Below are 15,807 nucleotides of genomic sequence, written 5' to 3' on the forward strand. Positions count from 1 at the left end.
GTGCCGACTCCCTTAAGAGTAAGTACAAACAACTTGTATTTCATGGTGTTAGAACAAGATTTGGTTATGCATTTATACCTTGAGTTTTGATGATAACAATGTTGTATTTGTGTGAGAATAACTTTGGTACCCTAATGATTTATTATTGTGTAGCTTTAACAGACAGTTATGATTCTGAGTATATGACGTGCAACGTCATCAATTTCTGAATATTGTGTTCCAAATTCCACTTTTGTGTTAATCATGATAAGTTCTGAAAGATATTAAGTTGTTGCTGCAATGTTCTTTCTGTTTCTTTACTGATTCACTCCTGAGAAGTTTTTGAATAGACGTTAGGTTGCTGCTACAACATTCTCTCCACTTCTGCTTTTGGGCGTGACTATGATCATCAAGCTTCTCAAGAATGGCAAACTTCTGAAGTTTTGTTACTAAGCTAAAGATTCTGAAGATCTCAAGTCAGACATTGACGTTGTCAAGGTTCTGACCGAAGATTCCGAAGTTTTTGAATCCAGTTGTATGTTTCTTCATTTCATGCTTCATCAACTTTCATCAGAAGCCAATATCATGTGTTGATTTCATAAAGATGTGTTATGATGTATTAATCATGTTAAATTGATGAAAATACCTATCACAACGGTTGGAAAATGGATATCATCACGCTGAACTAACCGTTGTGAGATAAGATGTGATTGTTGTATGATGCTTTCTACCACGGTTGTGCGATCGTGATTGTATCTATGTAATACGTTGCCTACCACAACTGTTACTTTAAACAATTGTTGTTATATTGTTTAATCCATAATATTTAACAACAGTTATACTAAACAACCATTATAATATATACACCTGAGTTTATTATAAATCATGTAGAATATTTATTTTGTCGATGCTCACTAAACATATAGCGTTTTAATCTACCCTAGAACATTATAATATGATAAATTAAGTTATATTAGAAGAACAAGTTCACGTTCAATGCTTGACAAGAGTTCTTCAATTCTTTATCTGCATTTTTCTCTTTAACAGTTAGAACTCGATTTAGTGATTGTAATTCTTCAACCATCTTTCTCTCCATCTCTAATTTTGTTTGCAAAGTAGAACACTTGGGTGTGCAGGCTCGAAAAAAATGGATGAGAATTTCTGATATGGATTACCCTATTGTTTATAGGTACAATATTGTATTTGTCTCCCTATCAAAGAGACTTAACATTACATTTTTCCCTCTTATCTTAATCCACCTATGTATACAAGCAGACATAAAATAATTGTTGTTGATTTTGTCAACAATAATCATTGAGTTCATATAAAGTTAAAACCTGATAGTCCATTGCATCTCGTCACTGACCGTGGGAGACAACTATACTGAAAATACAAAAACATGAAAATCAGCATATGTATGGTATATTAGGCACTCGGAAGATGAAGTTAAGAAATCATCCTAATTTATTTTATAATCTTGTATGTAGCACAACTTTTGTAGAAAATACATATCATTGTATGTGGTGAATTTATAAATGCAGGTCGTTGTGTCAAAAATACCCAAAATTCAAGTATTTTGCAATTCTCAACTCATATTGAAAACTTTAAAATTTCCAGAACTTTGTGACATTTTACATAAAAAAATCATAATTTTCAATATACCTTACTAAAAAATGTTAAACTTCCAGTATATTCTTACCAAAAAATTTCAATTTACGATAAATTTCTCATGGTAGCAGTAAAAAACAATAAATTTTAAAAAAAATGGTAAAAACTCAATTTTTGATAAAATATTCAGTAAAATATTGTAAATTTCAAAACTTTGGAAATTTATCCAAGGGTATGAAGGTAAAATTTTTCAAAACAGGAGATTCAAGTTCACGTGAAAGAATGCTCGATTTATTATTAACATAAATCCAATCATCTAAATTAAATCAATTACTACTTTCCAAGTAGACAAAACATTTTAATTGCATAGTATATAAATCAAAATTACCCAACTACATGAGAATCAATTTCATGCTTATTGACTATTGCCCACATTAAAGTCTTTCAACCCCAATAGTGTATATTTATTGTGTTACGATTCAATTGTAGGTTGTTAGCATATTTCATTTAGAAAGTCCACAATACTTTATAACAAAAATTTCAAGTATATACTTGAAATCAAAGCATCATTTCATTTATAAATATTATCAAAAGAAAGTTACACTCCACACGTGGCAAGACATAAGTAAACGAACATAGTGCTTTCGAGAATAATTATTGTATGTATATTCTTAGATACCATAACATACGGTCCAGAAGAATGATGAAGGAGAATATGTTCAAGGTACAAAATAAAAAATTCTGAATCAAATGAAATAATTTGTTAGGTTTTTGTCTTAAACCCCGGTGTTCATGGAATGGGCGTCCTAGGAATATGAAGTTTCGTCCTTAACTAGAGTTATTTAACCTCAAGAACTCAATCACTTTGTTGTGTAATAATAATAATGCTAGAACATAATATGCAACAAATCTCACTTATTTATATGCCTACATGGACAATTGTCATAAACTCGACTTATTAATGGAACAACCACACTCCATGGCTTAAGTATTGCAGCTGTTGTGTGATAATTTCTTTCTAGTATACACAATATGTTCAAAGATCAATAGAATGTATCAGTATACACCTGCAGGCTTAATCATTTGATCAGTCGTTCACCGCTCCTATAAAAATTTGCCTAGACGGCAACAGACTTTAGTGGTAGGAAATGTACCAATTGCAAATGTTTCAAGTAAAATTGAGCAACGACCTGCACAACGTGGATTTGAATATTCTGTCATTCGTCCACTTCCGCGAAACTTACTGCAAAGGGAATTCCTTTTGGAGAAGGTCCAAATTACGACTATCACAAGCTTCCAACATGTCATTCCTGGAAGCACAACTGGAAAATGGGAGACAGAAGTTTAAGTCGCAGGAATATAAAATTAGAAAAACTAACTTCTACGGTGTCTATATTACTTGCATCGGTCAAATACCGTTCAACTTTTTATTGTTAAGTCATACCTCAATGAAATTCTCAAATATTGCCATGCATTCTCTGCTTTTGGATTCATGGCAAGTGCTCGAACATAATATCGAACAGACTCGTCATACATGCCCTGTAAGGAAATGCATATGTTAATTACAAAGTATAGTTTCGTAATACAGTTAGGATGCAACATATTAAATCAAGAGTTAACCACCCTTGTAATCTTCCAAACACTCCATTAAAAAGTCCAACTGGGTATTCATACAGACAACTTGGGTAAAGGCTCCAGGTTTTTTGGTTTTTTTTTGTCTATCATGCTATCATACCCTTAAATAAGAACTCTTTGGACTTGAAAGATGAACAAAATACAAACTTGTTATACCTTATGTTGAACTTTAATTTTTTTATAAGAATGGAGAACACAAGAATCATACTTCTGCGCTATCGCTTATGACCACTAGGTCGCATAAGCCACTAGGTCGCATAAGCTAATATCACTTTTAGTGACCGATTATCCCAAAAGCTAAGTTCATAAAACGACTCATTTTTAAGTTAATTCGTCTTTTTACTAAAAATTAGTTATAAAGAGGGCAGTCCAGGTGCAGTGTACACGGTTTGGCCCCCACAGGTGGAGATGTTTCTAGGATTTGAACCCGCAACCTCCAATAAAAATAAGACTAACTGAGTATTCATAAGGACAAAATGAAGACAATAATTTTAATAAAAAAAAGATTAAACCATAGAACTGAGGGAGAGAAAGAGAGAAGGGCAGGACCTATATTAAATTTTCCCTTTCTCAAGCTGATAAGTTTACAATGAAAATAAGCTAAAAACCGAGCAGGGAGTTTACCTGGTTTGCATAACTGATACCCATATTTGCCCAAGCACGAACATAATTAGGCTTTAAATCTAGCGCCTGGAGTGGAGATTGTTTAGGTCAATTGAAAAACAAATTTCCATTAGAGAAGAATAAATTTCATACAAAAAATAAATAGCATATTTTATACACTTGAAACTGGAAATAATCTCAACATCTACAAACAAATAAAGACATGAAAAGTAAAACAAAATACATTCAATCACTCCCAACACCTGTCAATAAAATCTTACAATGATATAACAGCCTAATGATGAAGAGAACTGCGTCTCACGGTATAGGTGGAGCAGTTTATGTTTTAGGAAATGAAAGACCACAGCAACAGAGGTCTTTTCTCATTAGGTGACGTTGACTACATGGACCAAACAACACCACAATGACCAATTGTAGATCCCGTCTAATGATAAACATTTAAATCTAAACCACACTAATAGTTTGGCCAATAATTTTCTGTCTCCAACAAAAGACTAATGAACTACCCTGAACCAGATCTACTGTTAGGTGCCAAGGTAAACCTATGCTAGTTTACTCTAGAAAAAGGGGCAGGAATATAATTCATTAGTTAGTTAAGTTTGTTTAGTAGTTTTATGTTTTGCTTTCTGTTATATTCTTCTATTTTTAATTGCTGTTTCTGTTGGCCTTATAATCTATAATTAAGGATAACCTTCTAATGAGGATAACCTTCCAGTACATACCTGTTGATAAGCCATTATTGCATCAGCACTTTGAACACTGTTTGCTTGTGTTGCACCAAGCTTGTTCCAGAGAGAGTAGTCTTGTGGCTTAAGTTTCAATGCCCGTTCAAAAGCTGCAATGGCTTTGTCATATTCTCTGGATAAGTTGTACAGGACCCCAAGAACTATGTGGACATCAGCATCATCAGGTGACATTACAGCTGCTTCGTTGTATAATCTAGCAACCTGCAAAAAGGAATATCAATCTTTCAAAACTAACTAAGATATATTTGAATGAATACTGTTAGATAAGTACTTCAGTATGCTTGTCAGATAAAACTTGGCTTAAAAGAAAAGTGAGAAGTGGGATGAGACAGGAAGGTATATAGTGCTGAAGCTAAATATCGTTATTGAATTGTTTCAGTATTTTGTCAGATAAAACAAGGCTTCAAATGAGAAGAAAGATAAAATAGGAAGGTCTAGTATTGAAGGTAAGCTTCATGTCATTGCTCAAATTTTGTACACACTTCAATACTTGATGAGGGAAGCTGTGTCAGCCTCTTCCAACAACTTATTAATGAGATTAGGGTGTGATAATATAACTTCCATCCATACTTCATTTAATCCAATAATTAAACATAATGGATTGGTATTTTTCAGGAAACAAAAATCAAAGCTCTTATTTATTCCTATTTGATATTTTCAATAAAGCCAGCAACAAAAAAGATATATTTACAAAGGCCCCAATTGGGTGAGGATTGATGGTACATATGAATGATAGAAAATGCATCCCAGCTTGATTGAAATGCTAAATTAATGGACTGGGACTAGGAGAATGTTTTAATACACTATTAAACCCTTAACTTGTTTATAACACAGTAATAAGAAAGATTATGTCTTAAATGTTTAAACATTCCCCATTCCTGCCCTTTTCCCTACCCTTCTTTTTTTAACCCTCCAATCCCTTTGCACCGTAATGCCCTAAAATTACCTACATTCTGAACAACAAAGCATAGTCCAGCAGAAAACTTCATATGAAGCAAAAAGGTGAGGAGTTAGGATTGCCGCCAAAAAAAATCTAGTTGGTACTATTCATGCATCATACTGCTACAATCATTTCCGGCCACTACTACAGTTCAGTTCACTTTTAATGTCATTTGACTCGCTAGGTCCTATTTCTTTGTTTGAGACTTCAATGAGATACTCCCTCCGGTCGCATATGTAAGCAAAAATACTAAAAAGCCCACTCTTTAAGAAAATGGTATAAGTACATTAAAGTCGCACACTTTTAACAATTTTATACTTACTTTGGAGGATGTTGAAAACATTGGAATATGAAAAACTTAGGGGTAAATTTGGAATAGCGATATTAATTGTAATAATTATAGAAGATTTTTGTTTATATTTAAGGCCATTGAAATATTTGTGTTGCTTAGATATGAGACTAGAGGGAGTATGTGTCTTTCATCGTGTAGGTCCCACTTTTGTGGGGTTCTTTAATCTGTGAGCTTTTTCGGGCTATTTGGACCTTGTTTTTGTTCAAGGTTGACCCCCCACTTATGGTGCTTTAAGGTGCCCACGGTTGATTCCTTGCATCAACTCCTACTTCGTTGTATAGTTGAGACAACTTCTAGTAAGGGCGTCAGCTGCTGTGTAAGCATTGTTGTTCATGAAAACCAGCAGCAGTCGTTTCTTCTGTTGGAGCATGATGGTTTGCTCTTGGGATCAAACCTTATTAGCTTACGGTTTTAGTCTTTCTCCTTGGTTTATCCAAGATATGTTTTTGGGTTTGGTTACCACACGTGTATGTTTTGTCTTTTGAAGGGTATATTTGTAGCAAGCTCAAAACTTAGTAAGCTATAGCTTGAGAGTGAGTGCGAGTATATATGAAAATATCTTGATTTTATATTGGAGTATCATAGTATATCTCATAAGATCAGTTCTATATTTCCTAGTTATTATCATGACTTCTTTCCTTATGTCCCTATTTATTTAGAATTAGGAGTCGTGTACCCTATAAATAGAGGTTAGTGTTTTATCTTCTGTATCAAGTTATTAACAAATAATATTACATTATTAGGATATTCAAAGTCTTCATTATTTATCTTCTTTTATCCAAATCCCATAATTTCAGCATTCAACAACAATAAAAGTCGTATCTCACTACGTGGGATCAGCTATATAAACATATCTAAATCATAATTGTTTTTAGCAAAATTAGCATTCAATTCCACTTACATCAGTATAGTACAAAGAATCAGACATCTCAGGTGGGGCAATTGTTCCATATTTTGGGTGGTGCCGTAGCCATCCAAATAGATACTTCAAAGCGGCACTTTGCTCCAATTCTGCACAAAAAAAAACATGTTCAATCATTTTTATTTAGGATCCAATGTTAAAACTACAGGTTATTTGCATCAATGCTTGCAATAATCACTAAAACAGAAGGCAGGTACAAAATGGACTAAGAATCCAAAGCAGAAACAATATGCAGTCAAGTAAATAAAAGTATTTTAGCTTTTCAAAAGAGCTCTCCTAAGTCCAACATCCCCTATAATTTATTTTGAATAACAACTAAAAACTGAGTAGAAATAAACATAAAATCAATTCAAGCATCAAAGCATCATACGACATAGCAGCCTTTGAACTAGTATTAATTTCCTTTCATCGGGTCCTCATTATAAGATGAGAAACCCAAAAACATCAAAACCAATGATGTTATAAATTGCCGCAACTTTTTAATATTTTTACAAATACACCCTCATGAGAAATTGTGAAGCATTAAATATACCCATTAATATTAAAAAGACAGACATCTTAAATGAATGAAGAAAGTCTTTTAAGCAATAAATACATCTTAAAAGTTGCGACACTTTCTTTTAAATAGGACCAAAAAATCTTTAAAAATTATCTTATAGTAAAGACCAAGGTAAGTATCATTTATTGAGGCATCAGAAGCAGCCAGTCACTGACCATTTGTATGACTGACACCAAGAGCAAGAAGCACCTCCAAGTTTGTTGGATCAGCCTCCTGTGCACGCATCATCGCTGCAATTGCCTGCATAGGTTTAAATTTTTTACAAAAGCTATAAGTTAGTACTACTTAAGAAAATATCTAAAATACAGAGTGTTACATCAATCGTAGTAAAATCAAGATGAATGTGGATGACTAAACTGTATAATAAACAACAATGGTTCCTGTACAAAAGGATGGCGTAGAGAAAGAAAGCACAGTGATTTACTAAATAATAAACAAGAAAAGAAATTAACAATATGATGCTATATAATATTCATGAAGGATTTATACAAGATTCCACATCAAAAATCTTAGAGGTAGAAGAATAGACAAATAAACACCGTGCAATAAATAGATTCCAGTTCTGTTCAACCTAAAGGCGTCCTACCACTTATGAACCCATTTAGTATTAATTTTGTAAATTTTGTAAACATGACATGGTCAAAAATAAAAACTGACTGAAACCAATTTAAGTTAAATAAAATACAAAGGATGAAATGATTACTGCATATGTTGAACAACTACATGATAGTAAATAAAGAAGCAAAATAGAATAGCATATTTAATTGAACAGAGACAATGTCTCTGCTATGACAGTGAAATATAAATAGAAACAAATTGATAAAAATTGTTAATTGTAGAAAATCTGTACAGCATCATGCTAGTGTATGATTGTAGTAGTTAGTCAAAAACATATGTTATAACAGTCTACACAAATAGGGGAGTTTATCATCGAGAAGGCGTAACATAACCTGTTGATCATCATCATTTTCTGCATGAGCTATTCCGAGTAGTCTCCATCCTTCGGCATTTTCAGGGCTTTTCAAGACTTCAGCTTCTAGTGCAAGAACTGCTTCACTTAAAAGCCCTTTTCTGAAGAGATCTTGGCCTTCTTTTAGTGGATTTGGATGGCCAACATAAGGATTTAAATCTGAAAAGACATACACGCCCCTTGAACTGTCTGACCGCTGTTTGGCAGCATATTGCTCATTCAGGAACCTTCACATAACCCCAAAAGAGATTCTGATTAATTCAAGGGAATAACATCCATGCTGGCACGTTCAAGCTTAAGGGGAACATAAGTAGGCGCAATCCAAGTATATGTACTCTGTAGTGTTAGAATATAACAATAACAATATCTTATCATTATTTATGAATAACTTTTATTATCATAATTCATTCAGTGATATAGGCTATAGGTTAACTAATTACAAATGGAATATACATCCCATCATGCAGGGTGCCTACATCATTGATTTACATTGATAATCAATGAATGTTTAGAGGTTCTGCAAGTAATTTTGCCTTTGGGATAGGAGCTGAAACTGGTATCTTTGATCTAAAAATAACTAGGAAAAAGGGAATCAAGAAACGGTAAGAAATATTTATCTTAAAAGGGGAATGTAGAAAAGCAGACTAAAACATTAATTAACATAGAACTCTAAATAGATCATCCAAAAGTTTGACTTACTCGTCATATGCCTGAGCCCAATTATTCGAAGAGTCTTCCCCAAAGGCTCCTTCACCAACCTGCTCACCAAATTCCTCTGCCCAGTCATTAACACGCAAATTTGAGAATTCATCAACCCACTGGTCATCAACTGCTCCATTTTGCTGTCTTTCAGTTGCAAACTCATTCGCCCATTGTTCGGGTCTAACTCCAGAAAAAGCCTTCAATCCACAAATCAGTGTCCAAAATTAGAGAAAAAGGATTCATTAATTAGTTAATCCTACTGTTGCGCTAAGACTCAACTCTCAACTTTAATGAAGTTTAAATGAAATATAGATGTAGAAACATCCAGTACTGTATTCAAAAGATCACTCAATGGCTTGTTCACAACGAAGTAGGCATGCACAAGTAAGAACGCTAGTAAGTCTATGATGTTTAATGTCCGGAGAAAAAGAAAGAAAAAATTATTCTTGGAAATAAATGTGATGGAACCCATACTAACACCCATTTCCCATATAGATAGGACTCCCCATAATACAAAACTTGGATAACATTTCTGAAGATAAGGAAGAGTACTACAAACATTGATAGGACATGCATCTTCATTATTTCTACATCCTGATAAATCTTAGTTTTTTTAACCTAATATAAACCAATCAATAAAAAAACTTGCAAGGGAGTATTGTTTCCTGCTCATTCAACATGCCTTATTATTTAAGAATTCACCAGCCCATGCATCACCATGATTATACTGCTGCTGATATTCTGATGCCCAATCTCCAGGTGCAGGTAATGCAGTCTCTTTAACTTGATTGTCATCGATAATCAACTCTCCGCGGCTCATCTTTGATACAAATTGAAGGAACTTTGAGTTCTGCATGCCAAAACAATATGTTACCGAAATTTTATATTTCAGGTTTCATAAAAGAGGAAAGAAAAGCTACAAGAGGCTAAGATATTTTGCATGGCAAGGACACAATAATAATGACAGTAAAGCTAAGCTCATTAACACAAAGCTTGTTATTCCCTCCATGATAATTTTGCTTCAACAATAAACACCAGAAAACAACGACATAAACAGTAAATCAGCATAGAGCTTTTCCCTCTATCATAATCTACCTTTTCATCACCGTAGTCTCACAAAAAGGTTACAAAAATTATTGAACTTCTAATCTTCTTTAATCTCAAAATAATGTGTTGGATTGCAATTATTTACATGCTTGTGAAGTAGAAATTTAACAGTTAAGTGCCAGTGAATAAACCTGAAATTTAGGGTCAGCATTCTGGGCCAGTGTATTTGCAAGCATACGAGTCTGCTCCCTTGCAGCAATATTTGACATGTTCATACCTCGCATTTGATCAACTGATGACAATTGAGACTGAGAAGTAACAGAGAAAAAACAATATCAATAAAATGATAGAAAGTTGATTAAAAATAATATAGATGCAACATTAAGATCAATTAATAGAATATTTACAGATACCAGTATAATCCTAACCTACAGATACCAGCATCAAGACTGACGTACAAGAAGGCGTCAAACACTAAACACACACACACACACACGCACATGGTCGCGCACATAAAAACCAAAAAAAAAGTGTCTTTTCACTTGTTTACTTGGATCCCACCCATTTTCAACATTCTGATTGAAATTAAAATAATATCAAAACAGAAAAGAAATCAAACTGCGACTCTGCCAGAGATATTCTGAAGCCGTTCATGACACGACTCCTTTTGATGTGTGTTCTGGGTTCGAGGAATGAACGACAACATCAAGACTAATGAAGAAATAGTATGAAGAATTATTTTGGAAGGAAGCTAGTGCTGAAGTAAGGGTAATGTTGATTCAATTGTGAAAATGAAAGTAAAAGGAATAGCCATACAGTGGTGAAAGCAACATTTTAGGCTAGGAAACCCTAAAATCCAAACCTGTTAATCAATGGAGGCCAAACTCAAAAAGTGGTTCTCACCGACTAATTGTAAGATGTACTTATTTGGAAGATTAACTGGACTGGCCAGAAATAGGTATTCCATGACTAACATTATTTTGAATTTAGAGTTTTTGTAGCTTTGACTGGTAAATACGAGAGCAAAGCATAACAAGTTTCCTCAAGAAAGATAAAGGGTTTGAAATGCATATTATTTATAGATTCTATACCGTGCTTACGTACATATATGTGTGACATAGAGAAAATCAAAGTTATAGCTAAAAATATAACAGTGGAGAGTTCTCACGTGTTCAAATTCAGAGACCCAGCCATTAACACCATGTTGTTGCTCAAATGAGTTAGCCCAGGCATCAGGATTATCATATCTTTCCCTATTTTGACTGAACTCAGAAATCCATCCATCTGAAGCATGAGCACCTTGTATCATGTTGCCTTGAGACTCGTTCCAATAATCATCAAGCTCCCTAAATCTTTCAGGCATGGGTCCCTTGCCACGGACGTTGCTGTCAATATCTAGAGAGGACAGAAGAGCATTTACCTAAAAAGTAATACATCTGATAAGTCTAGAGATACACAATAAAGACTCACTTTTTCCCTCAATGACAAGTTCAATTTTCAGAGAATAATGTTTGTACACTGGTAACTAATTGAATAAGCGGGGAACAAAAGTAAGCGGAAACTAAATGAAGGTATCCATGAAATTCCTTACTTGGGCATGGATAAATTCTTCGCTTTTATCTGCAAAGATATGTCTGGCCATTATGCTGCTACGGTCGCGTATACATTGTTTATCACCTTCAGATAGACCTAATACTGGAAGAGAGGCGGGATGAAAAGGTATTCCACCGCGACTGCTGTCGAGAAATGAGTGCAAAAAGGTAGATAGAACTCTTTGTGGTGTCCCTGAGATATTGCAAAGAAAACAACATCAATTGGATATCTCCTATTTTATGTTAACCCTCTCAAAGCATCAAAATAACATGCCCATCAATCTGATGCCTCTCCTCATAAGTGTTTCAGTTATAATGGGTATTTGGAAAAGCTTGTTTAAGCTTGACTTACAACATAGGCATTTCTTTATATAACATGCGCTCATAAGCTCCTCATAATAGCTTACAGAAATAACATATACAAAGTGCATGCAAGGATTTTCCTCAATCAGGTTTACGAAAATAAAACTCAAAATCACCTTTAGAACAAAAGATGCTTAATGAACCTGTTTACTCAAACACAGCCTTAAATCGCCAAACAAGACAAGTCAAAGAAGAAATGAACTTTGAAATTACCATCCAGTGCAGGTTGATGAAGCTGTGGTGGAAGCTGTCCCCTACCATCATAGAGCCGAAGTTGACTTCCATCACGTTGAATCTCGTCCCAAGTTTCCTCAAACCCACCCGCACCCGCAGACCTAAATCTATTCAAAAACTCTGAACCCTACACAGTTCCAAAACTCATATTCAAATTCAAATAAACAAACAAACCAAATTCATCCAATCATTCATGCAATCATATACAAATCAACCAATACACCCATCATATAAAACATCTTTCTGAAATCAGAACCCTACACAATTCCAACATTCATATCCAAATTCAAATAAATAGACAAACCAAATTCATTCAATTTTGATACAGGTCAACCAATACATGCAGATAAACATAAAAGCACAATTCCGAAATCAGAACCTTACACCATTCCAAAATTCATATTCACATTCATATAAACAATCAAACAAAAATTTATTTAACCAATACACACACATAAAGCATAATCCCAAAATAGAAACCCTAAACTATTCTAAATTCATATTCAAATAAATAACCAAAACAATCCACTCATTCATTCATTCAATTTAAACACAAGGCAACCAATCCACACACATAAACATAAAGCATAATTCCAAACCCTACACAATTACAAAAACCAATCAAGATTCAAATACACAAACAAACAAATAAACAAACAAACCAAATTAACTAACCACAAATTTATTCAATTAAGATACTAAAAAAATTAGCAAATATAAATTTAAAAAAAAAAAAAAACATAATCCAAACCTGAGAATTAAGATACTAAAAAAATTAACTAATCCACTAACTCTTTCAACCATTCATTCAATTCTGATACAAGTCAACCAATATACACACACAGCATAATTCTGAAATCAAAATCTTATACTGTTTCAAATTCATATTCAAAATCAAATTCAAATAAATACAACAACAACAACAACAACAACCAAGCCTTATTCCATAGGCTATGTTTGGATATCATAAAATGAACGGAGCGGAATGGAGTGGAGCGGAGTGGGACGGAATGAAATGGAGCGGAACAAATGCTCCATTCCATTGTTTGGAAATTTTAGGACGGAATAAGGCAAGTTGTTCATTCCGTCCAAATTGGAGGGTAAGAAATATGATGGTAAGTGATGGAATGAAATGGAATCCATACCACTCCATTCCGCTCCACTCCATCAAATTTTAAATAATCCAAACAATGGAAAATCATTCCACTCCATCTCATTCCGCTCCGCTCCATCCGATTCCATCAATCCAAACAAAGCCTAAATGAAACTGACTACATGGATCAACATCCACTTCCGCCATAATGTTTTATCCAGAACATGCTTCCACCATAAATTCAAATAAATAAACAAACAAAATTCACTCACTTATTCATTCAATCAATTTGGATACAAATCAAGAAATACATACATAAACCTAACGCGAAATACACATATAAACATAGCGTGTAATTCTAAACCCTACGTTGTTACAAAAACAAAATCAAAATTAACTAATCCGTTAATTCATTCAATTAAGATACTAAAAAATTAGCAAGCATAAATAAAACAAAATAAACGTAATCCAAACCTGAGAATTAGCCTCGAGAAAAGGTTTATCGAATTCCGAACCAGGAAGCTGAGAAAGAGGCTCCGAGTAAAATTGCGATGCCAAACCAGTAGAATTCGAAGTAGGAATTTCCCTCAACCTCTCCTACACAACAACAATCAATTCAATTCATCAATTCAATTCGATTAATCATGAACAAAATTGAACAATAACACACTGATTGAACCGAATTGAATACGAAAAAAAGTTAGTTAGGTTAGGTTACCTGCGTTTTGGATGAAGAACCGATGAGAGCGTTAGCGAGAGAACCGAGAGGGTTTTGCGAGGAAGAAGAAGCGGAGGGATCAGGGCAAGAAGTAGCACCCGTGATAAGATCACGCATCGCCATATTCAAACTAATTTAACTAACTAATAACTAACTTTTTTTTTTAATTATTCGAATCGAAATAGAATGAAATGAATTTTGATGAGTGATAGTGTTGTTGATTCGGTTTTTTCTTTTCTTTTCTATCACTCGTCAAAAGGGCTTTTGCAGCTGTGCTGCTGCTATTGTTTATCTTCCTCTCACCGTTTGTTTTGTGTTAGTATTTTGTTTTTGTTTATCTCTCTATCTCTATGTGTGTGCATAATAATGCTTGTTTGTTAATGGTCATTTCTAGGTTAGTGTGTTCATAATTCATCTAAAAATATATTTTTTTCCCTTTTTCTTTTTAATTTTCTTGTTTGTTTTTTAATTAAATGATTGAATAAATAACTGGTAATAGTATTTTGTTTAAATTTCAATTAATTAAATCAATGAAAACTAACCTTAAATAGATTGTATTTTGTTTAGATTGTTGCAAACCAACCATTTTTTCATTTTAAATATGGAAGATCTTTAAATGTTTCGAGGAATATGAAGGAATTTTTACCAATATACCCCAGTTTTTCAATTAATTTCCCAAAATAACCCACATTTCAAAAAAATTCCCAATCTACCCCACATGCATAAGGGAGGCGCCAATTGGATTGGCGCCCCCTCTTAAAGATTACAAGGAGGCGCCAATTGGATTGGCTAGGGCAGGTGCCCTAGCCAATCCAATTGGCGCCTGTGTGTTATTTTTAAGAGGGGGCGCCAATCCAATTGGCGCCTCCCTTAAAAAAGCCTCAAATGAAAAAACTTCCAACATGAAAGTTGTAGATCTTTTCAAGACAATGAATTTGGATATAAATTTTGCAACATTTGGATTTTTTTTGAGAAAGTTATGGCCAGTTGAAGTTGGACTTCTGAGTTTTTCAACTGTTGTCTGACCTATAATGTTTTGTATTATTGCATGTGTTTCTTTTACGAATATGAATTTTTGTCCAACATAACATTTGAAGTAGACATCCTAAATTTTGCAATGCACTTGGTCCCACCTCAAAATAATTAAAAATGAGTGAGTTAGGTCCCTGCGAACTTGACCCAAAATTAGGGTTTCAACTGTAATTTGACCTATAATGTCTTGCATTATTTCATGTGTTTCTTTTAGAGTTATGAAATTTTGTCCAACATAACATTTGAAGTAGACATCTTAAATTTTCTAATGCACTTGGTCCCACCTCAAAATAATTAAAAATGAGTGAGTTAGGTCCCTGCGTGGTTGACCTAAAATTAGGGTTTTGAAATGTTTTGAAATGAATGATGAGCTTCCAAGTTTCAAATGGATTTTTGATGAACATGAAAGTTGTTCATATGGCGACTGTTGTTAAAACTTGAATGGAGGCGCCAATTGGATTGGCTAGGGCAGCTGCCCTAGGCTAGGGCAGGTGCCCTAGGCTAGGGTAGGTGCCCTAGCCAATCCAATTGGCGCCTATGTGTATGTTTTAAAAGGAGGCGCCAACTCAATTGGCGAGTCCCTCATAAAATGCCTTTTTTGTCTTATAAATAGATGCGTTGTGTGACCTATTGTTCCACAACTCATATAATCATTTGGCTATCATGTTTGGTGTTCGTCGCCGATACGGTA

At 34.0% G+C, this 15,807-nt stretch overlaps 1 protein-coding gene across 2 annotated transcripts; it reads right to left on the minus strand.

Annotated features, from left to right (window-relative positions):
- Positions 1 to 2,487: 2,487 nt before the first annotated feature.
- On the minus strand, positions 2,488 to 14,455 carry LOC127086066 (peroxisome biogenesis protein 5). 2 transcript variants are annotated; one of them, XR_007789387.1, is made up of 16 exons: positions 14,085 to 14,455; positions 13,841 to 13,963; positions 12,253 to 12,400; positions 11,676 to 11,869; positions 11,253 to 11,504; positions 10,276 to 10,392; positions 9,720 to 9,887; positions 9,035 to 9,234; positions 8,316 to 8,562; positions 7,521 to 7,605; positions 6,786 to 6,895; positions 4,569 to 4,793; positions 3,847 to 3,912; positions 3,032 to 3,126; positions 2,778 to 2,909; positions 2,488 to 2,691 (listed from the first exon to the last, which is right to left on the minus strand). XR_007789387.1 is itself a non-coding variant. In XM_051026753.1 (15 exons), exons 1-15 carry the CDS (start codon positions 14,205 to 14,207, stop codon positions 2,828 to 2,830), a joined length of 2,235 nt encoding a protein of 744 aa, XP_050882710.1. In that variant the 5' UTR covers positions 14,208 to 14,455; the 3' UTR covers positions 2,488 to 2,827. The 2 variants fall into 2 exon arrangements, 1 of the variants encoding a protein (XP_050882710.1); XM_051026753.1 differs by having other exon boundaries at positions 2,488 to 2,909.
- Between the last annotated feature and the right edge of the window lie 1,352 nt (positions 14,456 to 15,807).

The sequence above is a fragment of the Lathyrus oleraceus genome, chromosome 5 (assembly GCF_024323335.1).
Source record: "Lathyrus oleraceus cultivar Zhongwan6 chromosome 5, CAAS_Psat_ZW6_1.0, whole genome shotgun sequence".
NCBI lineage: Eukaryota > Viridiplantae > Streptophyta > Magnoliopsida > Fabales > Fabaceae > Lathyrus > Lathyrus oleraceus.